Below are 16,408 nucleotides of genomic sequence, written 5' to 3'. Positions count from 1 at the left end.
ATTTGTCTTAATAATGAATGATTTGGCCCAGAATTCCTTTACTGTCTGTTTACTGTAGTTATCCTCCTATAATTTGAGTAACCTCTGTCTGTCTGTCTGTAGTGGTGAAGCTACCCGGTTCTCCTCAGTGGCTGGAGCAATTGCTCTGATTTTGCACACAGCCATTGACCATTACCATCTGAACTTAACTGTGAAGCCCGTTTTTCAATTTCATAAAATCTCAGTTTCTTCTTAGCGTTTATGTGTCAAACAATGGGAGATAACGTTGCCAGGTTTCACGCGTGAAACAAGCAGCAAGGTCTATGAAAACAAGGCCAAAGGGGGGGTTGCCCGTGGGGAGGGGTGACCGCGCGGGGTGGCGCGACGGGACCCGCGGGGGGGAGGAGGGGGGGCACGACGGGACGCGCGCGGGGGAGAAACCACGCGACTGGATGTGCAATAACGCCAAGTTTGCAACTACTTTCGTCTGCGCCCTTCACCGGATCAATAATCACCATTGAACCCCATCAATGACCCCTGAGGGTCCCCAGACCCCACTTGGAGAACCACTGGCTTAGTGTTCTGTCATTCCAAGAGTATGCAAATAATTCACAGTAAAACCGTAAAAGTTTTAATTAAACCACTTGTAACTCAGTGAGTGTAAATATGTAGCCATTTGGTTACATTTTACACACAGAGTTGAAGTAAAGCTGCAATCTGGAACTTATTTTAATGAATAAAACGTGATTTTATGTCTGTATGGTAGAGTTAAGTAGTATGCTATTACAACATAACAAGTACATCTGCAGTGGTTGGAGGTGGTCTCCATACTCTTCCATTGAGACATTGAGACCCTGGTGTCGGGTAGGACACCTACTGGTGACTGAGAAGCAGTACTGCCTGAAGCTCAATATCTCTCCTGTGCACAATATCTCTCCTGGCCAAGTGATGAATGGTTCTTGAATGAGTGATAGAAATGTGTTTTTTTGTTTTCCAAGAAAGCAGCCAAAGAGTCCAGCGTTCAAATCTCAGGGAGCATGTTAATCGAAGTAATCAATTTAATAGGTTATAAATACTACATTAGTGTGCAGTGGTGTAAAGTAACTAAGTACATTTACTCAAGTTCAATTTTGAGTTACTTTTACTTTACTGGAGTATATCCAATTTTCAATACCTTTACTTCTATTCCACTATGTCTGAGAGGCAAATATTGTTATTTTACTCCACAACAATTATTTGAAAACTGTGGTTACTAGTTACTTTGGAGATTTTTATTATTATTACAAAACATACAGTAACCACTTCAGCCCTATATACATTTCGGCCATTTGAAAATAGCCAATCCAAGCTCACAATGCGACGTATTGTGAGCTTGTAGATCTGCAATTTTCAAAAGATTGTTATACATTTTATACATTTGAAAACTTGTGAAATGGGACATTCTGCATAATTAGTAGGCCTTCTTTTACTTCTGGTACTTTTAAGTGCATTTTGATACCAATACTTTTGTACTTTTACTCAAGTCAATTTTTTATTCCGGACTTTTACTTGTAACTTAAGTAAAAAACGTGAGTACTTTTTTCCACCACTGTTAAGTCAGGGCTGCCAACACTCCTGGATCCGCATGAGTCTCCTGGTGTTTTGACCATGTCTCCTGACACTCTTCTGGATCGTCATTTCTTCTGGTTTTCTACTTGATTTGGTATCAAACTCCCAAAATTCACCAGAACACAGGAAATTACATCTACTCTGTTAAAAAAAAATTGGGGGGAGGACCCCCAGACCCCCCGCTAGCCACGCCCCCAACCAATCTCCTGGATTTTGACAGTCCAATGTTGGCAGCCCTGGTTTGTGTGTGTGTGTGTGTGTGTGTGTGTGTGTGTGTGTGTGTGTGTGTGTGTGTGTGTGTGTGTGTGTGTGTGTGTGTGTGTGTGTGTGTGTGTGTGTGTGTGTGTGTGTGTGTGGATTGTGTGGATTGTGTTGTACAACATGGGTGGTGTGGTGTTATGAGACCCTTGCCATCTCACTGCAGAGAGAGAGAGAGAGAGAGAGAGAGAGAGAGAGAGAGAGAGAGAGCTGCAGGCATGGGACAGAGGGAGGGAGGCTACTGGAATTGCCGCCACGTGCGCTCAAATGCCTATTTTATCCCAATAACTTCCCCCGCCCCCGATTGGTCCGGAGAGAAAACATAGTATTTATATGTGACAGCCGTGATTGGCCCAGAGGATAACACATAGTATTTATATGACGGCCCCGATTGGCCCACGGATAAAACATAGTATTTATATGACGCCTCTGATTGGTCGGCGAGCAGCACCGGTGGGTCGATAGTGGAACACAGCGCGGAGCACCCAGACTGAGGGATCCGTCCGCGCGCCGTCTAGTACTATGAGAAAATAGTCCGCGTGCGGGCGAGGCTTTTGCTCGAATTCCTACCGCTGGAAAACCGCATCGAGACCTTTGATACGATAGGACACGACAGACCATGATTTATCATCGGTAATATAACCGTATATATCCTGCGCGCGGGTTCGAGAGGAGCTGTCGTGTCTTGTGGAGGGGAGGGGGCGGTGGAGGGCAGTGATGGGAAAAGTACTCATTTTTTTAAACTTAAGTAATAGTATCAATACTGCACTGTAGAAAGTATACTCTGTTACAAGTTAAAAGACCAGAATTCAAAATCTAGAGTAAAAGTACCAACGTATTGGTATCAAAATGTACTTAAAGTACAAAAGTAAAAGTACTCATTATGCAGAATGGAAGTTTTCAAATGTATAAAATGTATAACAATCTTTTGAAAATAGCAGATATACAAGTTCACAATGCCTTGCAAAGCTACCCATTGTGAGCTTGTAGATCGGCTATTTTCAAATGGCCGAAATGTATATAGGGCTGAAGTGGTTAATGCATGTTTTGCAATAATAATCTAAATCTACAAAGTAACCAAAACCAAAGTTTTCAAATAATTGTAGTAGAGTAAAAAAAGGACCTACAATATTTGCCTCTGAGATGGAGTAGAAGTAAAAGTACTGACATTCATACTCCAGTAAAGTAAAGTAAAAAAAAAAAAAAAAAGACGCCTCAATATTGTACTTGAGTAAATGTACTCAGTTACTTTACACCAGGTGTCTTCAACGTTTTCAGGCCAAGGACCCCCTAGCTGAGAGAGAGATGAAGCAGGTACCCCCTCTATATCGTATAAAAAAATGTGTTTCAGATTTAACTTTTTTAGTTTACTTGGTCTGCTCTTTTTTCCCTCTACACCAAACACCTCTTTGCCAAAAAATAGGCGATCTACAAGCTCACAACGCCTCGCGTGTGAGCTTGTAGATCTGCTATTTTCGGCTAATGTTCCCCTCAGAAAAGGAATTTTAGGGTTCAAGTGGTTAATGTAAAAAAAAACTAAATCCTATCACACAAAGATTTGGGGCGGACCCCCTATAGTAGCTCTGAGGACCCCCTAGGGGCCCCGGACCCCCTGTTGAAGACCCCTGCAGTAAAGTAAAACATTGTACTTGAGTAAATGTACTCAGTTACTTCTTTACACCACTGGGAGCGGAGCGATATCGGCGTCACCACAGCTCCGCGTCAAAATATTGGCGTGTGGAGACCGCGCCAAAGCTTCAGACACTCAGACAGTAGCAGGCGCTCCACCGAGTCACAACAACACACACACACACAGCGCTCTCTGCGTGGACGGACCCGCGCACCGGCTTCTTTCATGTGATATAAAACAGTATCTAACGCGATTATTATTCGCCATTTTCAACTCAAAGGGGGTTTATTACTTCGAGAAAAGAAGAAATAAGAAGAAGCACATGCGTCTGTCTGCGGGTTTTCTTTCTGGAGGATTAAAACCACGCCGCGGAGGAGGAAAAGGACCGTCCTCGGGGTCGTGACGCGACCCGCCGGAGCCTCCTGTGAAGCGGGGAGGACTGTTGGATATTATCGCTGTTTATTTTAAACGTCTTTAACTTTTGCTGCTGCTGAAGCTTTTTCTGACGCTGTTTTCATTTGAGTCGGGAGTCCACTGTCTGGTGGTGAAGAACAAACCGAAGGAATTTACTGTTGCTTTTTTTTTTTTTTGTGATATTTGTTGTGAAATATGTTGCTGTCAAAGTTGGGCTCATTTTCACACATTTGCAACCCGTCGAGCATGGACCATCTCCCGGTCAAGATCCAGCTCCAGACCGGTACGTGTCTGTCGGAACTGTGCGGCCGGCGGGTACAAAATTGAACCAAACGGCTCCGTTTGTTTGGGGTCCATTTTGCACCTTTCTCGGAGCTACATGCGTTTTTTTTAACTCGGAAACATAATTACTGGTCGATTTTTTTCTAATTGCGTTGTATTTATCTTCCTTTTTACAGTGAAAATGGACAAGGAGCCGTTCGAGAAGGTGTACACAGTGGGCTCCGTGCTCGGCAGCGGGGGCTTCGGCACCGTGTATGCGGGATCCAGGCTCTCTGACGGGGCACCGGTAAGGAAGGAATCCTCCTCGCCGTGTTTTGATCGCTGCATGCATGCGGGGGGGGTGGGGGGGTCTAATCCCCCCCATGTCAGTGTTCGTTTTATAATCATGTTATGAGGGGGAAATGAGGCCGTTGCTCGCACTTATTAACGTTTAACGCATTATTTCGCGTTTATTTGAGTGCTTGGTGGCATTATATTTACGCTTATCTCAGTGCTGATCGCGTTTGTTTACGTTTCATTTCAGGTGGCAGTGAAACACGTCGCCAAGGAGAGGGTGACAGAATGGGGCACACTCGTAAGTACCACCGGAGGAGGGAGGGGTTTGTTTTGGTTTGTGCACCGGGGAGGTGGTGGTGGAGTGGGGGAGAGAGTATAAGGGAGCGACCGGTCGCTAAATCCCCGTGGTGTGTGTTGTCGTGTGGTTTCCTCCAGAACGGCTCCATGGTGCCTCTGGAGATCCTACTCCTGAAGAAAGTGAGCCAGCAGCAGCCAGGAGGGGGGTCGCCGGGCTTCCGCGGCGTCATCCGCCTGCTGGACTACTACGAGCGGCCCGACGGCGGCTGGCTGATCGTCATGGAGCGGCCCGAGCCGGCCAAGGACCTGTTCGACTTCATCACGGAGAAGGGCTCCCTGGACGAGGAGACGGCCCGCGGCTTCCTCCGCCAGGTGCTGGACGCGGTGAGGCACTGCTACTCGTGTGGCGTCGTGCACCGCGACATCAAGGACGAGAACCTGCTGGTGGACCTGCGCACCGGCGACCTCAAGCTCATAGACTTCGGCTCGGGGGCCATTCTCAAGGACACCGTCTACACCGACTTTGATGGTAAGGAAAAGGAGGAAAGCGCCCCCCCTGCCCTGCCCCTGATTGCATGATGTGTGTGATTTTAACCCTTTAAGACATGAGGCGATTCTTAAAAATGTTTTCTTAATCCCTAACAGTTTTTGGAAAAAAATAAAAAAAATATTTTTTCACAATTTTTCAAAAATAGCAGATCTACAAGCTCATAGCTCATGAGCTTGTAGATCTGCTATTTTTTAATAGCCAAATACATCTTAAAATGACACAGATGTGTCCCCAGTCTTAAAGAGTTAAATGGAATTGTATGCGTTTATTAACATTTGTAGACGTTGAATGTACAGGGTTTTTTTAATATAATGTGCTGTGGGTCAGTGGGGATGATGATGATAATGGTCATTGCTATATTTGCCCTTGCCATTTAACTTAACTCTGAGAATGAACAAATGTAACCTAACCAAATGGACCCTTTATAGGGTCCATTTGGCTAGGTTACATTTGTTCATCCTCAAGAGTTACATTATTTTACCAAAGTGAAATTCTCAGTTTCATGGCTTTTTATGTGAGTTTTAAGTAGCATGGCAGTGTTTGACTGTGTGTATATTCCATTTGTGGAGGCGTTGACTAGGCAGCCTGTGTGTGACGCAGTGGTTTGTTTTTGGTCTGAGGGTTTTCCCTGCCAGGGGTCTGACCGGAGGGGGCTTTATTATTAGTACAACTAACGGCTTTAATCGACCTTTTCCAATGGAAGCTTTCCTGCTCCGAGTGAAATCAATTCCCCCTCTCTTGTTGGGACTCAAAAGTTGATAGAAATACCCATTTTACCATATATTATATTCGATAGCTAATTACCCCATACCGTATATTTAAACATTTTCCGGCTGGGTGCTTTTAGTGTATTTAAAGGTCGAATCATAGACAGCCGCAGTCTTTTTTAAACGGGTATTAGGTCAGCGTTTGCCACGTAACATCTGTTTGTTGTGAAATCTGAGTCGCCCCCCCTTTTTTTCCCCTCTTCTCCTCTGTGTTTGGTATCCAAGTTACTCCCTCCCGGAGGGGCGGGGTCGTAGACAGGAGCTACCTCCCTTTCTCTCTCCTCCTACTCTCAGGAGAGGGAGGGAGGGAGGTCACCCAGTTTCCAGCAGTGTTTAGTGGCTGTAGTGAAGGAAAGCTTTTCCCACCATGACTCAGGCATTTTAGTCACACCGATGCACAGATCATTTCTTGGTCTTTTTTTTCCCCCTGTTGGGGTTCTCTTGACTATTCCCGTACACATGAGTCATCATCTCCAATAACAGTAGCCTCTCTTAGTCATGATAGATAGATGGGATGAATAAGCTTGTAGATAAATCTACAAGCTTGTGTTGGGAACTTGCAGATCTGCTATTTTTGCCGCCTGTTCGCCTATTGTGGTATGTCTAGAAACAGGGACTCTAGGGTACAGCTGGTTAATTACGTATGGCTGTCTTTATTCTTAGACTTGCCTTGAATGATTGCCTTTTCAAAATAACATGGCTTGCTGATAAACAAGCTAACACCCTTTTGTTAATCTCTCTCTCTCTCTCCCCCCCCTCCCTCCAGGTACTCGTGTGTACAGCCCACCAGAGTGGATCCGCTTCCACAGGTACCACGGTCGCTCTGCCACGGTGTGGTCGCTAGGCGTGCTGCTGTACGACATGGTGTGCGGGGACATCCCCTTCGAGCAGGATGAGGAGATCCTCGGAGGACGCCTGTACTTCAGGAGGAGGGTGTCTACCGGTGCGTTGAATAAACACACACACACACACACACACACACACACACACACACACTGGTTTGTATTACAATACTTGTTAGGATGGTGATTTTATGAATGCCTGTTTTTGAACAGTTTTTTGCCATTTTTAACCCTGACCCTAAAGCCTAAAATAGCAGATCTACAAGCTCACAGCGCGTGTGTGGCAGCCACAACTAAGCATTAAAAATAACACATTTTCTTGTGTTGACTATTTTCCTGGTCCTCACAATGTCTATTTCTCAAATTATTCTACTATACTTGTGGAGACGTATAGTAATACAAGCACGCACGCACGCACACACACACACACACACACACACGCACACACACACACATAGACAAGTGACTTTCTTTTTTGTTTTGGTTTTTAGCATTTTACCAGTCGACGTGATATTCCAAGACTAAAGTAGGCTCTTGGAATTACAGTTGTTATGCCCAAAGTAGCGGGTAGCGTGTTTACCAGCCCCGGGCCGGTGTTTTTTGTCCCAGCCCGGCCTCATAACAACCCCCTACCGCTCACCAGGTGATCCAGTTACCGTATGAATGGGGGGGAGGGAGTTCCAGCTTCCCAGCATGCTCTACGTGTGACGCCTAGTGTCCTAGTATTTGGTAGCTCTTAGCTAACCTGTTGTGGAAGTCATTTGATCCGGAATTGTAATGGCGTCCGGCGGGAGCACAAATGGAGAAAAAACACAAATTATCCCTCTAGTAATTCCCTGCTCCTATTATTTTCGACACAGTAAAATCTTCGGTGTTAAATAATCTGTCTTTAACCCATTAAGACCTGAGGCGATTCTTTAAAAAAACAGTTTTTGGGGAAAAAAACGTTCAAAAATAGCAGATCTACAAGCTCATAGCGCGGCACTCGGTGCCGCGCTATGAGCTTGTATATCTGCTATTTTTGAATAGCCAAAGAAATCTAAAGTGACACAGATGCGTTCCAGGTCTAAATGGGTTAACTTCTAAAGGGTACAAATGGAACCAAACACTGGGTACACTCACTCTCGGACTCCATACATTTTATGTTCTAACCGGGACCTTAAACATTGGGTCACCTTTCGTGTGGGAGAACCAAACATCCACTGCTTCATCCTTGCTTGCCCACGGGGAGATATAGGGCTTCAGGCAGTACTACTACTACCCGTCATCAGAGTCTTAAGCCAGTGGGAGAGTAGGGAGACTACCTCCAACCACTGCAGATGTACTAGTTATAATAACATACTCTACCCACAGTGGTTCTCAAACATTCTCATGTCAAGGACCCCCAAATTGATGTGCATTTGGCCACGGACCGCCAACTGAAATGATCTTGTGCCAGGGATCTGTGTTGACAGTTTTTCTAGATTATGCCAAGAATACAGGGTTTAAGTGGTTAAAGTAAGTTCTGGAATGCAGGCTTTAACTAAAACCTATAGGGCACCCAAGCTATTCATGACTTTTCCCATGACCTCTATTCTATTCTCTCTTCCCTAACTAACTTTTCCTTTAACCACTTGAGCCCTTCCACATTCTGCCAAAATAGCAGATCCACAAGCTCACAACACATCATGATGCAATGCATTGTGAGTTAGTAGATCTACTATTTTCTCTGAAGAGATTCTGGTTTAGAGGGAGATATTAGTAGACTTAGGATAGAGCCCTGAAGGGCTCAATCGATTATTAATTGATTAATTTAGCAAATTATTGCTTATCTTTTTTTTTAAATAATCGATTAGTTCGATTAACCGTTTCACCCATAATTGATTGATTGAGCTTATCCTCTCTCTCTCTCTCCTTCATCCAGAGTGCCAGCAGTTGATCAAGTGGTGCCTGGCCCTGCGGCCTTCAGATCGCCCCACGCTGGAGCAGATCTGCGAGCACCCCTGGGTGCGAGCCGCCATGTCCCTCCCTGTCGCTCCCCCACCCTCCTCAACCTCATCCTCCTCGTCCTCTTCGGAGTCGTCGGCAGAGTCTGCAGAGTCGTCACAGGAGGAGGAGGAGCCCAGTGCCGGGGTTGTCATGGCGACGCCAGGAGACATCCGCCTCAGGACCATGGACACAGACTCGTCCGCGTCCAGCACCAGCTCCAGTAAGGAGAGCCTCTGATTTGAAGCGGGACTGACAAATAAAGGCTTGTCGCCTGACGGGACCCGGGGGGTGTAAGAGAGAGACAGTTGGGGGGCCACATTACAAATGGACTCAGATTCGCCGACTTGAAAAAAGGCCCACAGCCTCCACGAAGTCCACCCCCGCGCCTTTCCCTTCCCCCTCCCTGTGGCCCCCCCCATCTTCGGCCTAAATCCACCGGCCTGCCGAAACAGACCCCCAACCGTGTACTTTAATTTTCCTCTTTTTTTGTAGGGAATTTATAATTTATTACCTTTTTTTAAAAAGATTTTGTTCTTCCTTATTTTATTTTATTTAACACAGATTTTTTTTTACTTTGTACATTTTATTGTTTCCTTGTGCACAAGGGAACACTTTTTGGGCAGACCTACCAGCACTATTTATACCCCCCACACCCCCCTATTTTATTTTAATGTATGCTCTAATTTTGTTACAAAGGCTGGTATTCACAGTTGCAAGGTGCCCTTATTCAGATATGACTGCTCTTATAGAGCGTGTAGTAAAAGAAAAATCTTTTTATTTAAACGTTTAATTTTTGATTTGGAGTGCCTTTTTTGCTGGGGAGAGGGGGTTGGGGCTGCTTTTCTGTTTGTTTTGAGCTTTCATCATAACTTTGTTTTCTTTTTTTATTCCGGTGGCTGCGTTGCCACAACAGTGATGGAAGCTAGGGGCGCTAAATGTCCCCTATGTTGCTGTAATACATATATCTGCCAGACGTAAAAGGGCGCTTAACCACTTAAGCCCTGTTTTTGGTTAGTTTTTTTCAAAAAAGTTCTAAATTGTCTTGAAAATAGCCGACGTGAGCTTGTGAATCTGCTGTTTTCGAAGAGTTTTTGAAAGTTTTGAACATTTTCGCCTATAATTACATGGCCCAAAATAGTGATGCCATTTTTCAAAAGATGTCTAAATGATTTCAGAAATAGCCAATCTACAGGCGTTGCACAAGTGTTGCATTGCAAACGCATTGTGGGCTTGAGATTGGCGATTTTTGACAAAATAAAGGGGTTTAAGTTAGGGGATGCAATGATATATCGGCCGATACCGATATACGGCCAATATTTGCCTCGTTTGCAAACAAGTTGACTTTCAACAATGGCAGTAGCTGATGTTTATCTGTTGTGATGCATCAAATGTGCTCTGGCTATGTTGCAGTGTTGCAGCTTATCAAGCTGCAGATTATTAATCAAAAATAATTAGACCTATACATTTTTTATAATGAAGATTTATTTGTTTCCCTGGCACAAAATGGGGACAGCAAAAGTGAACTAATATCGGTATCGGCTTTTGGCCAAATTGTTATTTTAAACATAGATTTTAACACAATTTCCATATCAGTTGCATCCCTAGTTAAAGTTAACATGTTAGATGGGTGGGGAGATCGAGGTGGGAGGGGCTCATCTGACAAACTACTTGAATCACATTCAACTTCTCGACTCTATCTCTCTCTCTCTCTCTCTCTTTATCTCTATAAATGCTGCTCGCTCACTCCGTAGCCTGATACAGGTGTTTTCCGTTTTTTGGGAAACCTGTCTTTGTTTTTTTCTGAATGTCTACAGTAAACACAAACACAACAGACACACACACACACTTTAGTCCCTCCGGCCTCGTGCTCCCCCCCCCCTCTTCCTCGCCTGTGGCGAGTGTTGCCATCCATTAGGTGGCTTCTGGTTCGCCTTGCTTAAAAACACTACATGTGGCCCCCATGTTCAGCGGGGGTGTGAAATGATGCACAATCAATGCAATACATGGGCTTGTTATGTTTAATCCATTTATTTTATTTTATTCAGAGACTGTACAGCCTCTTTTTGTTTGTGTACATCACCTTGTCCCCTCCCCCGTTTGCATTTAATTTATTTGTCAAACATTCCACACTCTGTGGTTATTTATTATTTATTTATTGTTTTTTGTTTAAAATGCCCTCCCTATCCCCCATATGTCATGTCACTAATCGTCCGACTTCTAGCTCTGGGGAAATTTGGCACAGGCTGTCAAAATCCCACATTTTCAACATCCACCTCGAACCAGGTATCTGAGCCGAATTCCCGATGTCGAGACGATTGGTGACATGACGGGGTGTGGCTGTACCTCCCCCTACAACCGTTTTAATTTACTTTATTCGGCCTATTTGCATTCCTGTATTTTTCTTTGTTTTCTATTTTCCTCCAACATTTCAACATTGTTGTCAGAGATGCACTGAATCAGTTGTCAATGAAAAACAAAAAAGGAATAAAAGCAAGGTTTACTTAATTAAATACAAAAAGGAGCATTTGAATGTTATTTAACTACTTTAAAAGGTCTGATGTTCACTGGCCAAATTTCAGCAATCCATCTGTTCTTGGGATGCATTTGTACTGTTCTGTAGAAAGACCCAAGCCTAATTCGTACTCCGCAGACCGCCATGTTGTCGCTTGTCGACAAGACGTCATTCTACAAGCTAACAATGCGCCCGACGCATTGTTGGTTTTAGATCAGGTCTTGTCGGCACTCGGCAAGTGACGCCTTCGCGTGATGGACTATACATTTCTTAAGACCATCAGGGTAGAATGGAACTCTGCGTCATCGTGGGAAATCTCATCAGTTTAGATGTGTGACTTGTGGCCATGTGCGATGGAAAGTGCTATTTTTTTATACAAAAGTTTCAATTAAACTCCCTTCTTTTTGTACAGAAATGGACAGTTTGTGGTGTCTCATTCTTTTCCCCCCACATCTTTCAATCAAACATTAATATCACAAATATTTAAAATTAAATTTTAAATCATTAACGATTATTTTAGATCGATCTAAGGTCAAAGTAATGAAAATAGCAGATCTACAAGCTCACGCGTTGAGCTTGTAGATCGACTATTTCGCTATTTTTGTACGCTGAAGACAAGCGTATGAAGTATAACTCAGGGTTAAGTGGTTAATCAGACTAATCGATTTAGTCAATTATAAAAAAAACATTAGAATTTGTTCATGTCGATTTGTTCATATATAAGATTAAAAAAAGCTTCTCAATCAGTCGTTTATTGGTTCAAAATATCAGTTTCAATGTTATTTCCGTTAATTGCCCAGCCCTACTCACTCATACTCGTACAAGCAGCGATATGTTGGTGGGTCAATCCATCTGTGTAGAAGGGAGTAAATACTGAATGTAATGAAGTAAAAAGAAAAAAGTACAGTAGAAATATAGAACAGCAGGTATATAAACCAACCCATTGAGACCTGAAGCCGATTCTACATGTCTCCTAAATCTCAACAGTATTCTGAAAAAACGTATGTTTCTATATCAGTGGTGATCAAACGTTTTCATGTCAAGGACCCCCAAAATTATAGGTATTTGACCGCAGACCCCCATCAAAATATGTTGTTCCAGGGACCCCCAGAAGTGAAGATTTGAGTTAAAAAATGTTCGCTTTAAAACTATATATATTCAAAGATTTGCACACATTTAAAAAAAATAGCCAAAGTGTAAAATAATGCTTTTTAGCTCAAATCTAAAAATGACACAGTTCCAGGTCTCTGGGTTAAGCCAGGTATATCTTTAGCAGCAGTGGCAATTGTACAAGAGCAGAAGGCATACATATTCAGGTTGATAGAGCTACTAATACATTAAATGAACACTAAGGTCATATATGGTTCAAATGAATTCAATATAATTTGGAACATGTGTATAATAAACTTGGAAGCAGCTGTTCCAAGCCCCCCCTGGACCAAAAACAGTTTCCTAAAAGATAACATTCCATTATCCATCTAAAAACATGACACACTCCACATAATGACGTTCCAACTTATATCTTTTAGACATAAAGGGTCACACGTTGTCCGATGTAGAATACAGCACCGTTTTTAGGGCCAAAGACCACTTAACTGACCGAGAGATGAAGCAGGGGCCCCCGACTACATATTTATATTTTATAAGATTAAACGTTTTCCTAGATTTCCTAGATAGCTTCATAGACTTGTTTGATCAGTGTTGTGTAAATAAAAACATGTTTTGTTTCTTTACGCATAATCTTTTATAATATGAATTGGATTCATGGTTGCGCGTATTTTCAGACATTTAAACCCTCAATACTTAACTTAGTCAACTTGACCTTTGACTCTGTACTCGGTCTGCCCTCTACACCAGGGGTCTTCAACAGGGGGTCCGGGACCCCTAGGGGGTCCTCAGAGTTACTACAGGGGGTCCGCCAAATCTTTGTGTGATAGGATTTTAATATTTTACCTTAACCACTTGAACCCTAGCATCCCTTTTCTGAGGAGAACTTAAGCCAAAAAATAGCAGATCTACAAGCTCACAACGCCTCGCGCTGCGAGGCGTTGTGAGCTTGTAGATCGGCTATTTTTGGCAAAGAGGCACATAGGTGTAGAGGGAAAAAATAGCAGACCACCACGTAAACAAAAATATTTGAATTTGAAACACAATTTAATACGATATAGAGGGGGTCCCTGCTTCATCTCTCTCTCAGCTAGCGGGTCCTTGGCCTGAAAACGTTGAAGACCCCTGCTCTACACCAAATCTCTTCACCGAAAATAAAAAGCTAAAATGCCCCCCCCCCCTGCCAGATGAGGGAGGCAAGGGTTTAAGTGGCTAATGTAAAAAAAAAAAAAAGAATAATAATCCTATCACAAAATTATTTGAAGCCCCCCCCCCCCCCTTTCTTTTGTTTACCCTGAGGACCCCCTATGGAAGACCCATGGAACAGAACATGATAACGGCATGTGGGGGGGTACAGTTAATTTACACCGCCCATGATAATAATCACAATATTGTTCCACAAGACAGCGATACATAGAACACAGACACGCACGCATGCACATTAACTGGACTTTACTTTAAATCTTTGCTGTATTTTTTGATGCCAATACTTTTGTAGTTGTACTCAAGTAAAATGTTAAGTACAGGACTTGTACTTGTAACTGAGTATTTATACCTTGTGGTATTGATGCTTAAGTCTTAGCACTTCTTCCACCACTGCTAATAAGAGACAGGTGTGTCTACAGAGAGAGGAGGGGGGGTGATGCTGACAGAAAGAGAGAAGGATGGAGAGAGGAGAGAAGGGATGAGAGGAAGAGAAAGTAGAGGAGAGAGAGATGGAGTAGGGACGTCATGCATCATCATAATCACACACACACACACACACACACACACACACACACACACACACACACACACACACACACACACACACACACACACACACACAGCCCTTAAACTATAACTAATTGCTTTCCCATTTTATGCCTGCTGCCTGCCTACCTAGCGTACAATAACAATAACATAAGTCATTCCATTATTGGACATGGAAAAGGCTGAGTAACAGGGACTCATGACACGCTCTCTCTCTCTCTCTGTGTGTGTGTGCGTGTGAGTGTGCGTGTGCGTGTGCGTGTGTGTGTGTGTGTGTGTGTGTTTTTTCCAGGAAGCTAGAGTGAGTGAGTGGTTAAGGGGTTTATTAGTGAGGAGGTGCTGTCCCCACTGGTAAGTCTGTGGTACTGCACTGTATGACACACCACTGCATCAAATGTCAACAGACAGAAAGACAGGACGAACTAGAAAAAGTGCTCCTCGGAGCACAGGTCTCCGCCAGGTCAGGTAGGTTATTGAGGGCCAGCAATGTTAAAAGGGTGTAATTTGTACTACAGGGGCAGATCTGGAATTATTCAACGTTCCTTTGTATGTTGGTGAGTGATTAGCGACACATCAAACATACAACCTAAAATGACCGGAATTCTCCTTTAAAGCCCAGCTTCGTACCGCTATCCGAGATCAGGAAAGACGCCATGTCTAGACACAAGAAGAACAAGACGGGCAACAGGAAGTTGACGATGTAGAGGATGGCCTTCCTCTTCATAGTGATCTAGGAGGAGATGTTAGAAGGTCAGCCTTTAGGTAGTTCAGGTTTGAGAAATGCAACTGCAGCAGTTTACTGGGGTTTGTAGGTGGTCCCGTTGAGTTTGATGTATGTAAAGTTGTCAAACTCCCGCTCATGCTTGCCCCACATCACCATCGTGGTTAGAAATCTGGTGATTTTTTTGTCAAAGGCTGCTTTGAGCTCTAGTTCTTCAGCTGGTAAAGGAACGGGAGAACACACTGAGGTAATCCAGACTCCAGGCAGACAAATAAAATGAATGAGAATGAACATGAAGTTACATGATTTTACCACCCATCCGAAGCCCCGGTGGCTCCCTGGCACAAAACATTTTCAGATGGGGGTTAGGGGACAAATACATTTTAATTTGGGGGTCCATGACATGAAAATATTTGAGAACCACTGGTTAAAATAATTTAAATTCAAAATTGTGAAGCAAGCCCAAATGAGCAACTAAGCCCAAGAAACCATAACCCACAACTACCAAATTTTACAAGCAAAAATAAGCCCAAAGTATGTTTGTTAAGCTGTTCCACCTGACTCTCATTGACGTCGATGTCATAGTACCTTCTTTTTATATACCTTGGTGTAATGCAAGTTTTCAGTTGCCAGATTTTGCAAAAGAAACAAGCGGCTGTGTCGATAAAAACAAGCCCAAAAGAAGCAACTAGGCTAATTTCTTTCCAAATTTACATCGGCTGTTTGAAAATAGCAGATCAACAAGCTCACAACGTGTCACATCATGACACGTTGTGAGCTTGTAGATACTGTATGCTATTTTCAAAAAAATATTGGGGAAAAAAGTAAAATATTCAAAATATTATTTTGAAACATTGTATCAACACAAATCTTGTATGGGGGTCCCTGGCACGGCACCACATATTTTCAGATGTGGGACTGCGACAAATACATATTCATCTAGGGGTCCTGCTGGACTGACATGAATACTGGTTTAAAAAACATTAGAAAGCAAGCCCAATGAAGCAACTACCCTTAAAAAAACAACAACAACAAATTGCTCATTTATAAGCAGACATGGCAACACGGGTAACGAGTGTATTAGGAGCCCCTTTGATCTCGCCGCGAGATCACAGCGTGACGTAACTCTCTCTTCCCCAGCTGATTTGAGTACACACACACACACATACACCAGCAAACACATGACACACGGTTTGTTAACAAGCGCTGCTCGTTTAGAAGTATTATAAAATACTCTTATGGTGAAATAAACAACTCATAATATAACGTTACTCCACAGTGACGTCAGAGTTGCCAGTGTTTACTAGGGTGGTGAAAAAAAATCTGCTAAAACAGGCTTTGTGACCAGACTGTGGAAACAACAAGTGAATTATCTCTCCATCCACTAAACAGGTGAGTTTTACTGCAGGTGTGTTAGCTTATAGCTCAGTGGTTCTCAAACTTTT

The 16,408-nt window shown here is 43.3% G+C and overlaps 1 protein-coding gene across 1 annotated transcript; it reads left to right on the top strand.

Moving 5' to 3' along the window:
• Nucleotides 1-3,629: 3,629 nt before the first annotated feature.
• On the top strand, nucleotides 3,630-11,783 carry LOC311040293 (serine/threonine-protein kinase pim-3-like). Its single transcript, XM_084050489.1, has 6 exons — nucleotides 3,630-4,172; nucleotides 4,348-4,457; nucleotides 4,695-4,745; nucleotides 4,883-5,273; nucleotides 6,828-7,004; nucleotides 8,807-11,783. Exons 1-6 carry the CDS (start codon nucleotides 4,085-4,087, stop codon nucleotides 9,106-9,108), a joined length of 1,119 nt encoding a protein of 372 aa, XP_083906615.1. The 5' UTR covers nucleotides 3,630-4,084; the 3' UTR covers nucleotides 9,109-11,783.
• Nucleotides 11,784-16,408: the final 4,625 nt, after the last annotated feature.

The sequence above is a fragment of the Gymnoscopelus microlampas genome, assembly GCF_963454915.1.
Source record: "Gymnoscopelus microlampas genome assembly, chromosome: 23".
Lineage (NCBI taxonomy): Eukaryota > Metazoa > Chordata > Actinopteri > Myctophiformes > Myctophidae > Gymnoscopelus > Gymnoscopelus microlampas.
Note: the sequence above shows the minus strand (reverse complement) of the source record. Positions and strands in the feature narration are given on the sequence as shown.

Bases quoted from the DNA above. Each gene is read 5' to 3' on its own strand.
- LOC311040293 (XM_084050489.1), top strand. From the start codon at position 4,085: ATGTTGCTGTCAAAGTTGGGCTCATTTTCACACATTTGCAACCCGTCG. The intron at 5,274-6,827 runs GTAAGGAAAAGG...CCCTCCCTCCAG, and splicing joins CGTCTACACCGACTTTGATG to GTACTCGTGTGTACAGCCCA. The intron at 7,005-8,806 runs GTGCGTTGAATA...TCCTTCATCCAG, and splicing joins CAGGAGGAGGGTGTCTACCG to AGTGCCAGCAGTTGATCAAG.